Genomic DNA, 13,224 nt, shown 5'->3' with positions numbered 1-13,224 from the left:
CGATAGGGTGTGTCTGGGTCTCTGGGCAGTCTCTGCGTCTGGCTGCAGAGGCTCAGGGTTCACACTCACACTAAGGACCGCGCAGATCCATTGAGAGGTTCATGCACCTGCATGGGTGAGGTGCTAGGCACTGTGGGCTCAGCCTGGGTGGTTGAGTCACCTTGGGGCTGTGATCACGCCAGCCGCTATGTGATCATACCCTGCCCCCACCGTGACAGAGCTCTAACTTGCTCAACTTGGGTGCCACCCTAGACTCTTGTCCTGCCCTTGAGCACTGGCTGGAGCTCCCTGGCCCCACCCAGCACATGCCTCTGGATATCCACTGAAGGTATTCCACTAAGCCACAGAGACATATTCCAAAGAGGAAACCAATAAGTGTTTCCCAAATGCCTAAACATAAATGTAGAAATACAAGAAACATGAACAAGGAAAACAATATGACTCCCCCAAAGGAACCCAATAGCACATCAACATTCGAATGTGAAGATGAACAGGTTGATAACATGCCTGCAAAGGAATTCAAAAGAAAGACCGTAAGATTACTCAAGAACACAGAGAAACAAATGCAGGAGCTAAAGAAATCCATATACAACATGGATCAAAAATTCTGCTGGGAGATAGAGATACTGAAGAGAAATCAAACTGGAATATTAGAAATGAACAATTCAATATGTCAAATTAAAAACAGAGTGGAAAGTTTTAGCAACAGACTCGTGAAGCAGAAGAGAGAATATCCAAGCTAGAAGACAAATCTTTGGAAATAGACAAAGATGAGGACAAGGATGAGGAAGAAGAGGAGGAGGAAGAGGAAGCAGAGGAAGAAGAGGAAGGAGAAGAAGAAGGAGAAAAAGAAATTAGAAAAACTGAAAATAGGGTTCAGATTTACTAAGTAAATAAATAAATAATTCTTTAAGGGGCCGGCACTGTGGCATAGCAGGTAAGGCTGCCGCCTGCAGTGCTGGCATCCCATATGGGCGCCGGTTCGAGTCCTGGCTGCTCCACTTCCAATCCAGCTCTCTGCTGTGGCCTGGGAAAGCAGTGGAAGATGGCCCAAGTCCTTGGGCCCTTCCATGGGCATGGGAGATCAGGAGGAGGCTACTGGCTACTGGCTCTTGGCTTTGGATAGGCATAGCTCCGGCTGGTGCAGCCAACTGGGGAGTGAACCAGCAGATGGAAGACATCTCTCTCTCTCTCTCTCTCTCTCTCTCTCTCTGCTTCTCCTTCTCTCTAACTCTGATTCTCAAATAAACAAATAAATCTTTAAAAAAAGAAATAATTAAAATTAGAGAATAAACAAAATTGAAACAAAAAAAATACAAAAGATAAGTGAAATGAAGAACTGAGTTTTTTAAAATAATAAACAAAATTGATACACAATTAGCACAACTAACTAAGGGGGGTAACCCAAGCCAATAAAATAAGAAATGAAGAAGGAGGTGTAACAAAGAATATCACAGAAATAAAAAGAATCATCAGGAATAACTACAAAGAGCTGTTTACCAACAAATTGGAAAATCTAGAAGAGATGGATAGATTCCTAGACACATACCACCTACCAAAATTGAGTCATGAAGGCACAGAAAACCTAAACAGACCAATAATCAAGATAGAAACTGAATAAGTAATAAAGACCCTCAAAACATAGAAAAGCCCAGGACTGGATAGCTTCACTGCTGAATTCTACCAAACTTTGAAAAAAGAATTAATTCCAATTCTTCTCAAACTATTCAAACGAACTGAAAGGGAATAAATTCTCCAAAACTCCTTCTGTGAGGCCAGTATCACCTTAATCCCAAAGCCAGAAAAAGATACAACAGAGAAAGAGAACTATAGACCAATATCCCTGATAAACACAGAGACAAAAATCCTCAACAAAATACTAGTCAATCAAGTCAAACAACACATCAGAAAGCTCGTTCACCTGAACTAAGTGGGATTTATCCCTGGCATGCAGGTATGGTTCAACACTCACAAATCAATAAATATGATATATCACATTAACAAATTGAAAAATAAAAACCATATGATTATCTCAATAAATGAAGAGGAAACATTTGGTAAAATACAGCATCCTTTCATGAAATAAACCTTAAGCAAGTTGAGTATAGAAGGAACGTTCCTCAACACAATCCAGGCAATATATGACAAACCCACAGCCAGCATCATATTGAATGGAGAAAAATTGGAAGCATTTCCACGAAGATCTGGAACCAGACAAGGATGCCCACTTTCACCACTTAGTTTCAATATAGTCCTGGAAATTTTAACCAGAGCCATTAGACAAGAAAAAGAAATTGAAGGACTACAAATTAGAAAGGAGGAAGTCAAATTATCCCTGCTTGCAGATGATGTGATCCTATATATAGGAAAACCAAAAGATTCTACTAAGAGATTATTGGAATTCATAAGAAAGTGTGGTAAAGTTGCAAGATATAAAATCAGTGCACAAAAATCAATAGCCTTTGTAAGCACAAACAATGCCACAGCTGAGAAAGAACTTGAAAGATCAGTATCATTAACAATAGCTACAAAAAAGGTAAATACCTTGGAATAAATTTAGCCCAGGATGTGAAAGACCTCTACAATGAAAATTATAAAACCTTAGAAAAATAAAAGAAGACACAAGAAAAATGGAAAAATCTTCCATGTTAATGGATTGGAAGAACTAATATCATCAAAATGTCTATCCTATCCAAAGCAATTTAAGGTTCAATGCTATCTCAATCAAAATACTAAGGACCTTCTTCTCAGAACTAGAAAAATAAATGCTAAACTTCATATGGAAACACAAGAGATCCTAAATAGTTAAAGAAATTTTAAACATCAAAATCAAAGCCAGAGGTATCATAATACCAGATTTCAAGACATACTACAGGGCCATTATAATCAAAACAAACCCATATTTTGTGCTGGTACTGGCACCAAAATAGACATGTATGTAGACCAATGGAACAGAATAGAAACCCCAGAAATTAATCCACACAGCTACAACCAACTAATCTTTGACAAAGGAGCTAAAATCAATCCCTGGGGAAAGGACATTATCTTCAACAAATGGTGCTAGCAAAATTGGATCTCCATGTGCAGAAGTATGAAACATGATCTCTATCTTAACATCTTACACAAAAATCAACACAAAATGGAAAAAGGAGCTAAGTCTATGACCAGATAACATCAAATTACTAGAGGAAAACATTGGGGAAATGCTGCAAGACATTGGCATAGGCAAAGACTTCTTGGAAAAGACACCGGAAGCATAGGCAATAAAAGCCAAGATAGACAAATGGGACAACATCAAGCTAAAAGAAACTTCTGCACTGCAAAGGAATCACTCAACAAAATGAAGAGGTAAGCGACAAAATGGGAGAAAATATTTGCAAACTATACAACTGATAAAGGATTAATATCCAGGATCTATAAGGAGCTCAAGAAACTCAACAATAACAAAACAAACTACCCAGTTAAGAAATGGGCAAAGGACATGAACAGGCATTTTTTCAAAGGACCACATAAAAATGGCCAACAGACACATGTAAAAATGCTCAGGATCATAAGCCATCAGCAAAATGCAAATCAAAACCACAATGAGGTTTCGCCTCATTCCAGTTAGAATGGGTCTCATACAGAAATAAACAAATGACAAGTACTGGTGAGAATGTGAGGGAAAAGGTACCCTAATACACTGTTGATGGGAATGTAAACTAGTACAACCATTTTGGAAGACACTATGAAGATTCCTCAGAAATCTGAAAATAGATCTACCACGTGACCCAGCCATCCCACTCCTGGGAATTTACCCAAACGAAATTAAATAAGCACTCAAAGTTATTTGTACCCCTATGTGTAGTGCAGCTCAGTTCCCAGTAGCTAAAATATGGAAACAACCCAGAAGTTCATCAACGGATGACTGGATAAAGAAAATGTAGTATATATACACGATGGAATGAATACTACTCAGCCATAAAAAAGAAGGCAATTCTGTCTTTTGCAACAAAATGGATGCAACTAGAAACCATTATGCTTAGTGAAATAAGCCAGTCCCACAAAGATAAATATCAAACGCTTTCTCTGATATGTGATAGTTAATATAGAAAACAAAAAATGTTTCGAGATGAAACAGACATTTGATTATTGTTTTTAGCCCTTTTTCATACTCCTGTGGTACTGTGATCTTTCTACTCTTTTTACCTGTTGAATATTACAGTCAGTGGTGCATTAAGACCGTGATTACAGAGCAGATTGCAATTATGTTTTTGCAAAAGTTACAGGAAAAAAGGAAGGAAGGAGGGGGTTGGGGGAGGGACAAAAGGAGGGAGGGAGAGAAATATGGCTATCTTCTTAGAACTGTTCCTCTGAAATGCCTGAAATCTGTTGTCTTTATATTAATAAAAATTAAATAATAAATCACTACTTTCATCTCTCACAAGCAGAAGACAAATGTCGAAGTCAGTGTCTGCATAAATAGCATGTATAATGTGTCCATCCATGAGTTGGCTCAAGCCATTTTGCTGCAGTCTTTGGTGTCACCTTGGAGACACAACTGTGCCCTCCCCCAATCCAGCCCTGTCGTGGGACATCATTGGTCACCAGTTCTTCACCAACAAAACAGGATATGCAGTGGATTGGTGACCCTCGGACTCTTTCTTAACCCACAGAAACCTTTTTGCCCAGATAACTTTTTTGCAAACTTCAGTTTATAAAACGTATACATTCCGAGCTGCCTGGTGGCAGCGAGGGGGAGAGGGGCTCCCTTTCCCGCCCCATGGCATCCCCGAGGTTCCGAGCGCTCTAAGGAATCCTGTTTGAGCATCAGGATATCCTGGATTGATGTCCAGGGACAGGGCTGGCTGTGTCAGAACGCCCTGGGGCCAGACTGGGAATCCTGGCACCAAGGACCCCCAGTCTACCCTGCTGAGCCACAGTCCGGGGTTGGGGGAGGGCACTGTGGGGCCCCACACCTGTCCCAGGCGACCTAAAGGGGGCGCTGTGGGGTGCTCAACCTGCCTGGCTGGGCTGGGATCTCTGAATGCAGCCATTCGCTGAGCCCTGTTCTCAGCCCCCACCCCCCAGACCCTGCAAGGACCGCAGACCCCCTCAGGACCCCTGACTGCTGCCTCGGAAGCCGCCCCGCGACCCCGGCCTGGGTCCCCAGAAGACAAGCAGCGAGCCGTGCAGCAGGGCAAGGCCTGGCTCAGCCCGGAGCTGACACAGGGGCCCTCACTCACCTCTTAAACCAGAGGCTCAGGCGACGATGGCCGCGGAGCCTGACGCGCGCCCTCAGCTTGGGCCCCAGGAGCCTCTTCAGCAGGCTGTAGGCCAGGAAGACCAGGGCCACACAGGTGAGCACGAACAGCGCCAGGGCCCGCTGGAAATTCAGGAGGCAGGCGATGAGCAGGAAGGCAGCATAGGCTGGGGGGAGGCAGCGAAGGATCAGGGATGAAGACGCCATGCCCCCCCCACCCCGCCCCGGCCTGCAGCCGCCCCCTCCCCCACCCCGCCGGCTCCCCTCACTCCACCCCACACGGGGGGGGGGGGGTCAGGAGAGCAGCCCGGCCCCTCTGAGACTCAGTTTCCTCGTCTGGAACTCAGAACAACCGTCCTTACCATGTCTAAAGTGATAGCCGGTTGCCTGGCACAACGCGTGTGACTGGGATTTGCAAACTCTATGTGCTGACCACACGTGAGGGGGGCGCTGAGGCCGGACAGCATGAAGTTGTGGGGCCTTGAAGCTAGTTCCTCCAGGAGGAGGGTCACGCGTGGATGCCCGGGCCCCCCGCTGAGGCGGAAATCTGTGCCCGGGTTCTCCCTGGGACTCCCACTTCCCCCTCGCCCTTCTTTCCTGTGAGCGGCTCAGACACTCTCTGCTTCTGCTTCCGGCCAAAAACAAGTAAGGAGAGAGCAGAGAGCAAGGGGAGCCCCATGTCCTGCCTCCTGGGCGGAGCCTCAGGTGGGCACCCAGAAGTCTAGGGAGGAAGGGCCACAGGGCTTTCCTGTTCCTGGTGGGCACCACATCCCCCACTCCCAGCACAGCCATTGGCTCAGGGATGGACATGTGACCAGAGCTAGGCCAATCAGAGGCTTCCCTGGGACTTTGGTTGGAATGATGGGCAGGAGGCACCCTCTTCCCCTAAGACTGAGGACTTGAGACCACCCAGTTTTTCTGCTGGTGCCAGGGTGATCTTTGGACCCATGGAGAGAGCCTTCCTACGGTGAGGAAGCCACTGCCACAGCTCAGACACGAAGCATCAAGAACATCAGGCTCACTTCTCTAGCACGCCTAGGACCAGAGAGAATACCCAGGGCCTCCCTGTGAGAGGGAGCACACAATGAAGACATGAGGAGGGCCAGAGGGGTCCTGAGCACCGAAACTGAACAAAGTCTAGGGCGACACCGCAAGGGGCAATTTCCTGAATCAGACTGAGTCCTGGCGTCAAGACAAGACTGGAGGGGCCAGTGTTGTGGTGTAGTGGGTTAAGCCACCACCAGTGATGCCAGCATCCTATATGAGTGCTGGTTCGATTCCCAGCTGCTCCACTTGTGATCCAGCTCCCTGCTAATGTGCCTGGGAAAGCAGCAGAGGATGGCCCAAGTGCTTGGGCCCCTGCACCCACGTGAGAGACCCAAATGAAGCTCCTGGCTCCTTGCTGCAGCCTAGCACAGCTCTGATTCGTGGAGTGAACTAATGGGTAGGAGATCTCTCCCTCTCCCTCCCCCTCTCCCTCCCCCTCTCTCCATAGGATTCTCTTCTCTCCACCCTTGGACATCAGAACACCAGGATCTTTGGCCCTTGGACTCAGGGACATGTACCAGCCGCCTCCCAGACTTCTCGGCCCCAAACTGAGGATGATGCCATCAGCTTCCTCCCTTCTGAGACTTTTGGACTTGGTGGCCACGCCCCCTGGCAGCGTGCAGACCTGTCTTCGCTCGCCCTGAGGCTGTGGGGGAGTTCCCCGAGTAACCCCTGCTCCGACTCCACATGCACGCCCACTGGGCCACACCCCACCGGCCCTGTCTTTCTGAGAACCCACGAGCTCTCTGCCCCCTTTCCTACCCTTTTTTTCCTACCCTTTCCTGACACCTCCTTGTCTAGATCTTTATCTTCCAGTGATGTCAACTTGACCGAAATCCACACCCTGCCAAGTGTCACTTTGCTCCTGTGACGACTCTGCAGGGCAGGGAGAGGGCGTGGGGGGTGTCTCCACCTTCCTTCTTCTCTTCTCCCTCCACCTCCTACTTACTCCATGCAACTGAAAGATCACCTCCTCCAGGACGTCCTCCCTGACCATGCCCCCCCCCACAACCCCCCAGGTGCTCCCAGGTGGCTGGCTACATTGTGTGGGAATATTTGTCCCCAGATCTTGCTGATGAGCTGGATGTCTTGGGAACAAGATCCAGTCTGGCCTACCTGGTGTTCAGTACCTGGCCTGGGAGCTGGCCCCGAGGCAGGGCCCTGCAGTCCTGCCTTGCAGTGGGTCCAGGTGTGTGAATGAGCCTGCCTGGGGCGAGGCTGGCTGCGGCAGGTGTCTGTGCCTGCAGGGCCCGCCCGTACTCACCAGTACCGAGCAGGCCCACCAGGATCCAGCGCCACAGCTGGGCATGCTCCAAGCAGAATCTCCTGGCTCTCAGCCCTGGCTGCAGGTTCCTCCTGGGGCATGGCGGGGCGAGGGGGTGGTGGTCCATGAGTGGCTCCTGACCCCAGCCCAGGAGACTTCCCTGAGGTGCCCCAGAGATGGCGGGGGTAGAAGGCACTGGGGGTGTTGGGAGAGAAACCCCGCTGGTCCAGGGTCCCGTACTGGGGATCCCAATGGAATCTCATTCCGGTTGTGTAAAAGTGAGGACCAAGGAGGCAGAGGTCAGCACGGCCCACTTGCCTGTGTGTGCTGAGTGACCCCCTCCCTGGGCCCCCTCCTTCAGCAAAGGTTCTCAGAGCCCCCCACATCTGTCAGGAACCAGGCGCCCCCTCCCATCCCCCAGAGCACCCCCCCGCTGCACCCACCATCGGGAGAGGGGCTCCGGCCCCGCCTTGCTCGGGCAGCTGCTGCCGTCCTCTGCACGGCTCACGTCTCGGCTGGGGATGTGTCCTTCCTCCTAAAGCCACCAGCAGCCATCAGAGCTGATGGCCCAGGGAGGGGACAGACCCTGGCCGCCCCACGCACCTGCCAAGTGAGCTGAGGGAGAGTGAGCTTTGGCACCGGAAGTCACTGCAAGGTGGCTTGCCAAATTCCGTAGATCCTGCCTTGAGCACCTACTGTGTGCAGGGCTCCGTGCCAGACGCACCCTGCACTTGTGACTCCGGGTGGCTGGTTGGCTTACAGCCAAGCCTCTGAGGAGGGGCCAGGCAGGGCTGCCTCGTCACCCTGCAGTCTGTGCGTGTGCAGCCCGGTGAAGGGGGGTGGTGTCACAGTTGTGGGTGGTAGCCTCGACCCCGCCCTCCTCAGAGGCTGAGCCTGCCCCAGAGACCCCCACCCCCAGCCACCTTTTGGATCCCAGTTCAGAGGCCACCTCCTCCTTGGGACCTTCCCCGACCTTCTAGACTTGGGCAGGCTGTATTAGCGCATAGTGGGTGCTCAGCAAGCGAGTGGAATAAAGGGGGTCGCTTTGTGCAGAGGGGGCCAACGCGTGGGTGAGGAGGTGGAAGAGGCAGGGTGAAGTCAGGCGGAGAGCCAAGGCCTCCCTGCTTAGCCCAGGACGCAGAGGAAGCCCCGGGGATCAGGGAGGGAGCAGACCAGGCTCTCCAGGAACTCGGCCCCCATGTTGTCCAGGCCGTGCGTCTCGCGCGGGACAGAGTTGGCCTCTCGGTGCCGGGGCATGTTGTCCTCCATGGGCCAGGACTTCTAGCTGAAAGACAAAGGCGAGGCGCCCACAGATCGAAGGGAGGTGGGGACAGGCTGGGACGCAGGGCAAAAAGCAGGAAAGAGAGGGGGCTGTGCGCCACCACCCCAGAGGGCGCTCGCCACCCCAGCACACGGGGGGCCCTGCCCCTTCCTGCGCTCACTTGGGTTTGGTTTTGTTTTTTCTTCAAAGCTGAGAGAGGGGCCAGCGCTGTGGCATAGTGCGTAAGGCTGCCACCTGCAGTGCCAGCATCCCATATGGGCACGGGTTCAAGTCCTGGCTGCTCCACTTCCACTCCAGCTCTCTGCTATGGCCTGGGAAAGCAGTAGAAGATGGCCCAGGTCCTTGGGCCCCTGCACCCACATGGGAGACCCGGAGGAAGCCTGGCTTCTGGCTTCGGATCAGTGCAGCTCCAGGTGTTGCAGCCAATTGGGGAGTGAACCAGCGGTGGAAGACCTCTCTCTTTCTGCCTCTCCTTCTCTCTCTGTGTAACTCTGACTTTCAAATAAATAAATAAATCTTTAAAAAAAAAAAGAAAAAGAAAGATGAGAGAGAGAGAGAGCAAGCGAGCTGCTATCTGCTGGTTCACTCCCCAAGTGCCTGCAACAGCCAGGGCTGTGCCAAGGTCAAAGCCAGGAGCCAGGAACCCTATCCAAGTCTCCCACTGCTTGAGCCATCACAGTCGTTCTCCAGGGTCTCCCGCAGCAGGAAGCTGACGTCGGGCGCTGGAACTCAGGCGCGTGATACGGGAGGAGCCGGCGTGCTGGTGTGTGGCGGGGCCGGCGCTGGCTGCAGCGAGGCCTGCGCGCCTTACCGCAGTGCCTGGCTCGGAGCCCCGGCTCTGCTGCCGATTCCAGCTTCCTGCTGGTGCGCACCCTGGGAGGCAGCAGGTGATGGCTCAAGCACTTGCAAAATGATAGAGGAGAGATACATTTTCTTAAAGTTCATGGAAAGTGAAATTAAGAGATAAGTTTATTTTGATTCAAAAACGTTTCTTTTAAAGATTTCTTTATTTATTTGAAAGAATTAGAGAGGGAGAGAGACAGAGACAGAGAGATCTTCCATCCACTGATTTATTCCCCAGCTAGCCACAATGGCCAGGGCTGGGCAAGATCAAGGCCAGGATCCAGGAGCTTCCTCTGGGTCTCCCACGTGGGCACAGGGGCCCCAGCACTTGGGTCATCTTCTGCTGCTTTCCCAGGCCATAGCAGAGAGCTGGATGGGAAGTGGAGCAGCCAGGACTCGAACCGGCGCCCATATGGGATGCTGGCATCCCAGGCAGTGGCTTTACCCACTACACCACAGCGCTAGTCCAGGGTTGAAGACCTTTTTGAAATCCATGCATGTGAGGGGCCTTCAAAGAGTTCATAAAAATGTGTGTTTTGAAAAAAATTATGCATGAATTTCAATTTTTTTACCAAATATGCTTATCTTTTCACTCCACTGCCGATGGTCATATCGTCTCTTCCTTGTGGAAACTCTCAGCTCCTAGGTTTCAGCACCCCCTAACAAGGGCCCTGGACCCCCTGGCTCCCCACTCCTGTTCCCCTCCAGTCTCCCCAGGGGGACCCCTAGTCCTAACCAAAGGCCAGCCTGGTTAAGCTGAAATCCCCAGACACACACACACAAAGTGGAGTATGCAGCCACACAGAGAGCCCGGCTCCCCGTGTGCGCGCGTGCGCACACACACACACACACACAGCTGCACAGCCAGCGGCGGGACCCAGTTCCTACTCACATTTCCTCCGTGAACCGCTGTCTCCCGGGGACAGGCAGAAGTGCAGGTTTCTCTGTGGATGAGCTGAGTCCCACCTGCTGGCACCCAGCCTTATCTCCCCATTTCAAGAGAAGTTCCCGGGGCAGAGTCCACGGCTGGTGGCTGGCGCAGGCTGGGCCTCCCACCCGCTCTGTCCCGCTGTGTCAGGGCCACGGCCGGCCGGCACGGGGACCCCAACCCTCTCTCAGGAGTGGCGGGGTGTGGAGGAGCAGGCCTGCACTCTCCCTTATCCCCTGTCCCCAAACGGACCCCTTCCAGGCCTTGCTCCGGGTCACCTCCTCCAGGAAGCCACCTTTGTTTCTCTCCCCTTTCCATGCGCCATCTTTGCGTTTTCTCTTTCACTCTGCATCGTGTGTTGATTGTAAGAGCAGCCTCCTTTCCTAAGCCCAGGGAGAAGGCCGGCGGCCTAGCAGTGACGCAGTCACAGAAACAAAACCAGATCACACCGCCCGCCCGCATCCCCTGTCCTTCCCAGCGTTGTGGGTTTTTTTTTTTTTTTTTTTTTTTTTTTTAGCTAATGCCTAAGCCACAGTGAGCAAAGTCAAGTGACAAACGCTGTCATCGTTCAGTCCTCAAAGAAAACATTAAACCTTCTTGCTTGATGGACAGCAGCTCTTTAATCATTAACGACTCACACTCAGGACAAAGCCCTTCAAGTCCCCTGAGGACTTCCTGGTGGAAGAAATCCGGGAACCCCGATTTCTAAAGCCAGGCTGTGATGGGCTGGGTGTCACGGGGGTGGGCCGCACCTCTCCCGGGGCTGTGGTGAGGGTTAGAGAAGCAGAGGCTGGCAAGGGTCCCCACTGCCCCAGGCTCCAGTGCTGGGCTGTTCTCCCACACTGCTCCCCTCCTCCGAGCCAGGCGACCCCTGCCCCGTCCCAGCAAGGAGTGGGGAGCCCAGCAGGGACCCCAGCCCCGAGCAGCCGAACTTCCTCTCTTTCTAGATGGGCTAGGTGGAGGGGAGGCTGGCTCCTTGGAAAACAGGTCTTGTCCTGATCTTGTCCCCTCCCTGGGGGCCTCCCCTCTGGGGCTGGTCCACCCCAGGGCCAGCTGAGCAAGGCTTGGGACGGGCCAGGACTGCGTGAAGACAGGACCAAACAGAATTTCCCTGTCGATCCAGAGACCGAAGGAACAGCTTTGCTTTGAGGCCCTCCGCGTTGAAACACCTATAAGCTTTCCCGTGGGGACAGATCAGCCTGGGTCTTGGGGTGCAGCTGGGTGGCGAAGCCAGGGGCTCCCACCAGCCCAGGGCTGAAAGCTCCCGGACCACGAGCAAGGCGTGACCACCGCGGGTCCCTGCTCCAGTCGGTCCCCGGAACCTTCGCACACTGGGCACACCCCAGCGAGAGGAGGAGCCCAGGGCCCAGCCCCTTGCAGCAGCAACACAGGCACAGCCCTGAGGGTTCAAGGCCGCTGTGCCCCGGGGGATTTTACTGAGCGGTTCAGACAGACCGGATTCCAGATACGCGACTGCTCGGAGCTTTGCCAAGCAGGGCTCCCTTGGCCCGTCCTGCTCCCCGTCGTGGTCTCACTTTTTTCCGTGAGACACCCAGGTGCTTCTTTTGCAGCCTGACCCTGCCTGGTGAAGACGGCTGCAAACCAAGGCAGGACTGAACTTCCCAGCATCCCGATGGGCTCCAGCATGGGGTCCTGGCTTCTGTGGAATTTGTACCAAAGGCTATATCCCCCTTCTTTTTCAAAAATAAAGGGGTTTTGTTTGTTTGTTTTTCATTTTATTTGAAAGGCAACGAGACAGGCAGAGAGAAAAGTCTTCCATCTGCTGGGGCACTCCCCAAACGCCATGGAACAGCCAGGGCTGGGCCAGGCTGAAGTCAGGAGCTCCATCCAGGTCTCCCACATGGGTGGCAGGGGCCCAAGCGCTTGAGCCATCCTTTGCTGCCTCCCAAGAGCGCCCATTAACACGGAGCTGGATAGGAAGTCGAGAGGCTGGGATTGAACCAGGGGGTGCTGATGCAGGATGTGGGCATCCGGAGGGGCTGAACTAAACAGCCAGCACTCTGAGGGGCGCCGCTGGCAGGGCTGTGGGGCTCTTAGTGTGGTTATGTTATTGGAGACCTACCCCTTAGCGCCCGAAGGCCACGCACCCGAAGGCACAGGGTACCTTTACTGGTCACTCCTTTGGACCTGGAGGTAGCAAGCGGGTCCAGGGCAAAAGGAAAAAAGGGGCTGGGCCCACCATGTCCCAGGCCTTTAATCCACTTCCAAAGGGAAGTGTTTAATTAGCCTGATTGGCAGGTGGGTGCACAGGTGTGGCCAGATAGGGCATGAGGTCACACAGGGGGCGTGGTGAAGGCGTGGCCTTCCAGCTCACAAACCTGATCAATTTTATCAACTTATCCTACATGCCTGCCTACGACAGTTCCTCATCGCCTTGAGTCCCAGTGGGGCGCTGATCAATCCTGCAGGCAGAAATAACTCCTGGATTGCTCTGTCTCCCCTCCCCGCCATCCCCCATCAGAGGCATGGCCTGCTGGGACCACAGAGCAAAGCCAGACTTCTCTGTGGAAGCCGCCGTGGGAGCAGCAGGTGAAGTGAGTCCGCCAAAGCCCAGCGGGGTCCCTGGGGAGGCGCTGAGACTCGGGCATCACAGGCGA

At 52.4% G+C, this 13,224-nt stretch overlaps 1 protein-coding gene across 3 annotated transcripts in view; it reads right to left on the bottom strand.

Moving 5' to 3' along the window:
* The window catches only part of SLC28A1 (solute carrier family 28 member 1), a 47,203-nt gene extending 36,255 nt beyond the window's left edge, over positions 1-10,948 (bottom strand). Inside the window, exons 1-5 of one of the 3 annotated variants that reach the window (XM_051834250.3) lie at positions 10,571-10,948; positions 8,727-8,838; positions 7,997-8,088; positions 7,554-7,645; positions 5,226-5,409 (exon numbers count right to left, since the gene is read on the bottom strand). In XM_051834250.3, coding sequence (XP_051690210.3) covers positions 5,226-5,409; positions 7,554-7,645; positions 7,997-8,088; positions 8,727-8,822 — 464 coding nt within the window. In that variant the 5' untranslated portion in view covers positions 8,823-8,838; positions 10,571-10,948. Of the gene's footprint in view, positions 1-5,225; positions 5,410-7,553; positions 7,646-7,996; positions 8,089-8,726; positions 8,839-10,570 lie in introns of those variants that run through there. The other 2 variants (XM_017337565.4, XM_089310757.1) reach the window with 2 other exon arrangements.
* Between the last annotated feature and the right edge of the window lie 2,276 nt (positions 10,949-13,224).

The sequence above is a fragment of the Oryctolagus cuniculus genome, chromosome 12, assembly GCF_051225735.1.
Source record: "Oryctolagus cuniculus isolate XC-2025 breed Fujian yellow rabbit chromosome 12, ASM5122573v1, whole genome shotgun sequence".
In the NCBI taxonomy this organism is placed as follows: Eukaryota; Metazoa; Chordata; class Mammalia; order Lagomorpha; family Leporidae; genus Oryctolagus; species Oryctolagus cuniculus.
The sequence above is the reverse complement of the archived record's forward strand: the minus strand, read 5'-3'. Positions and strand labels throughout refer to the sequence as shown.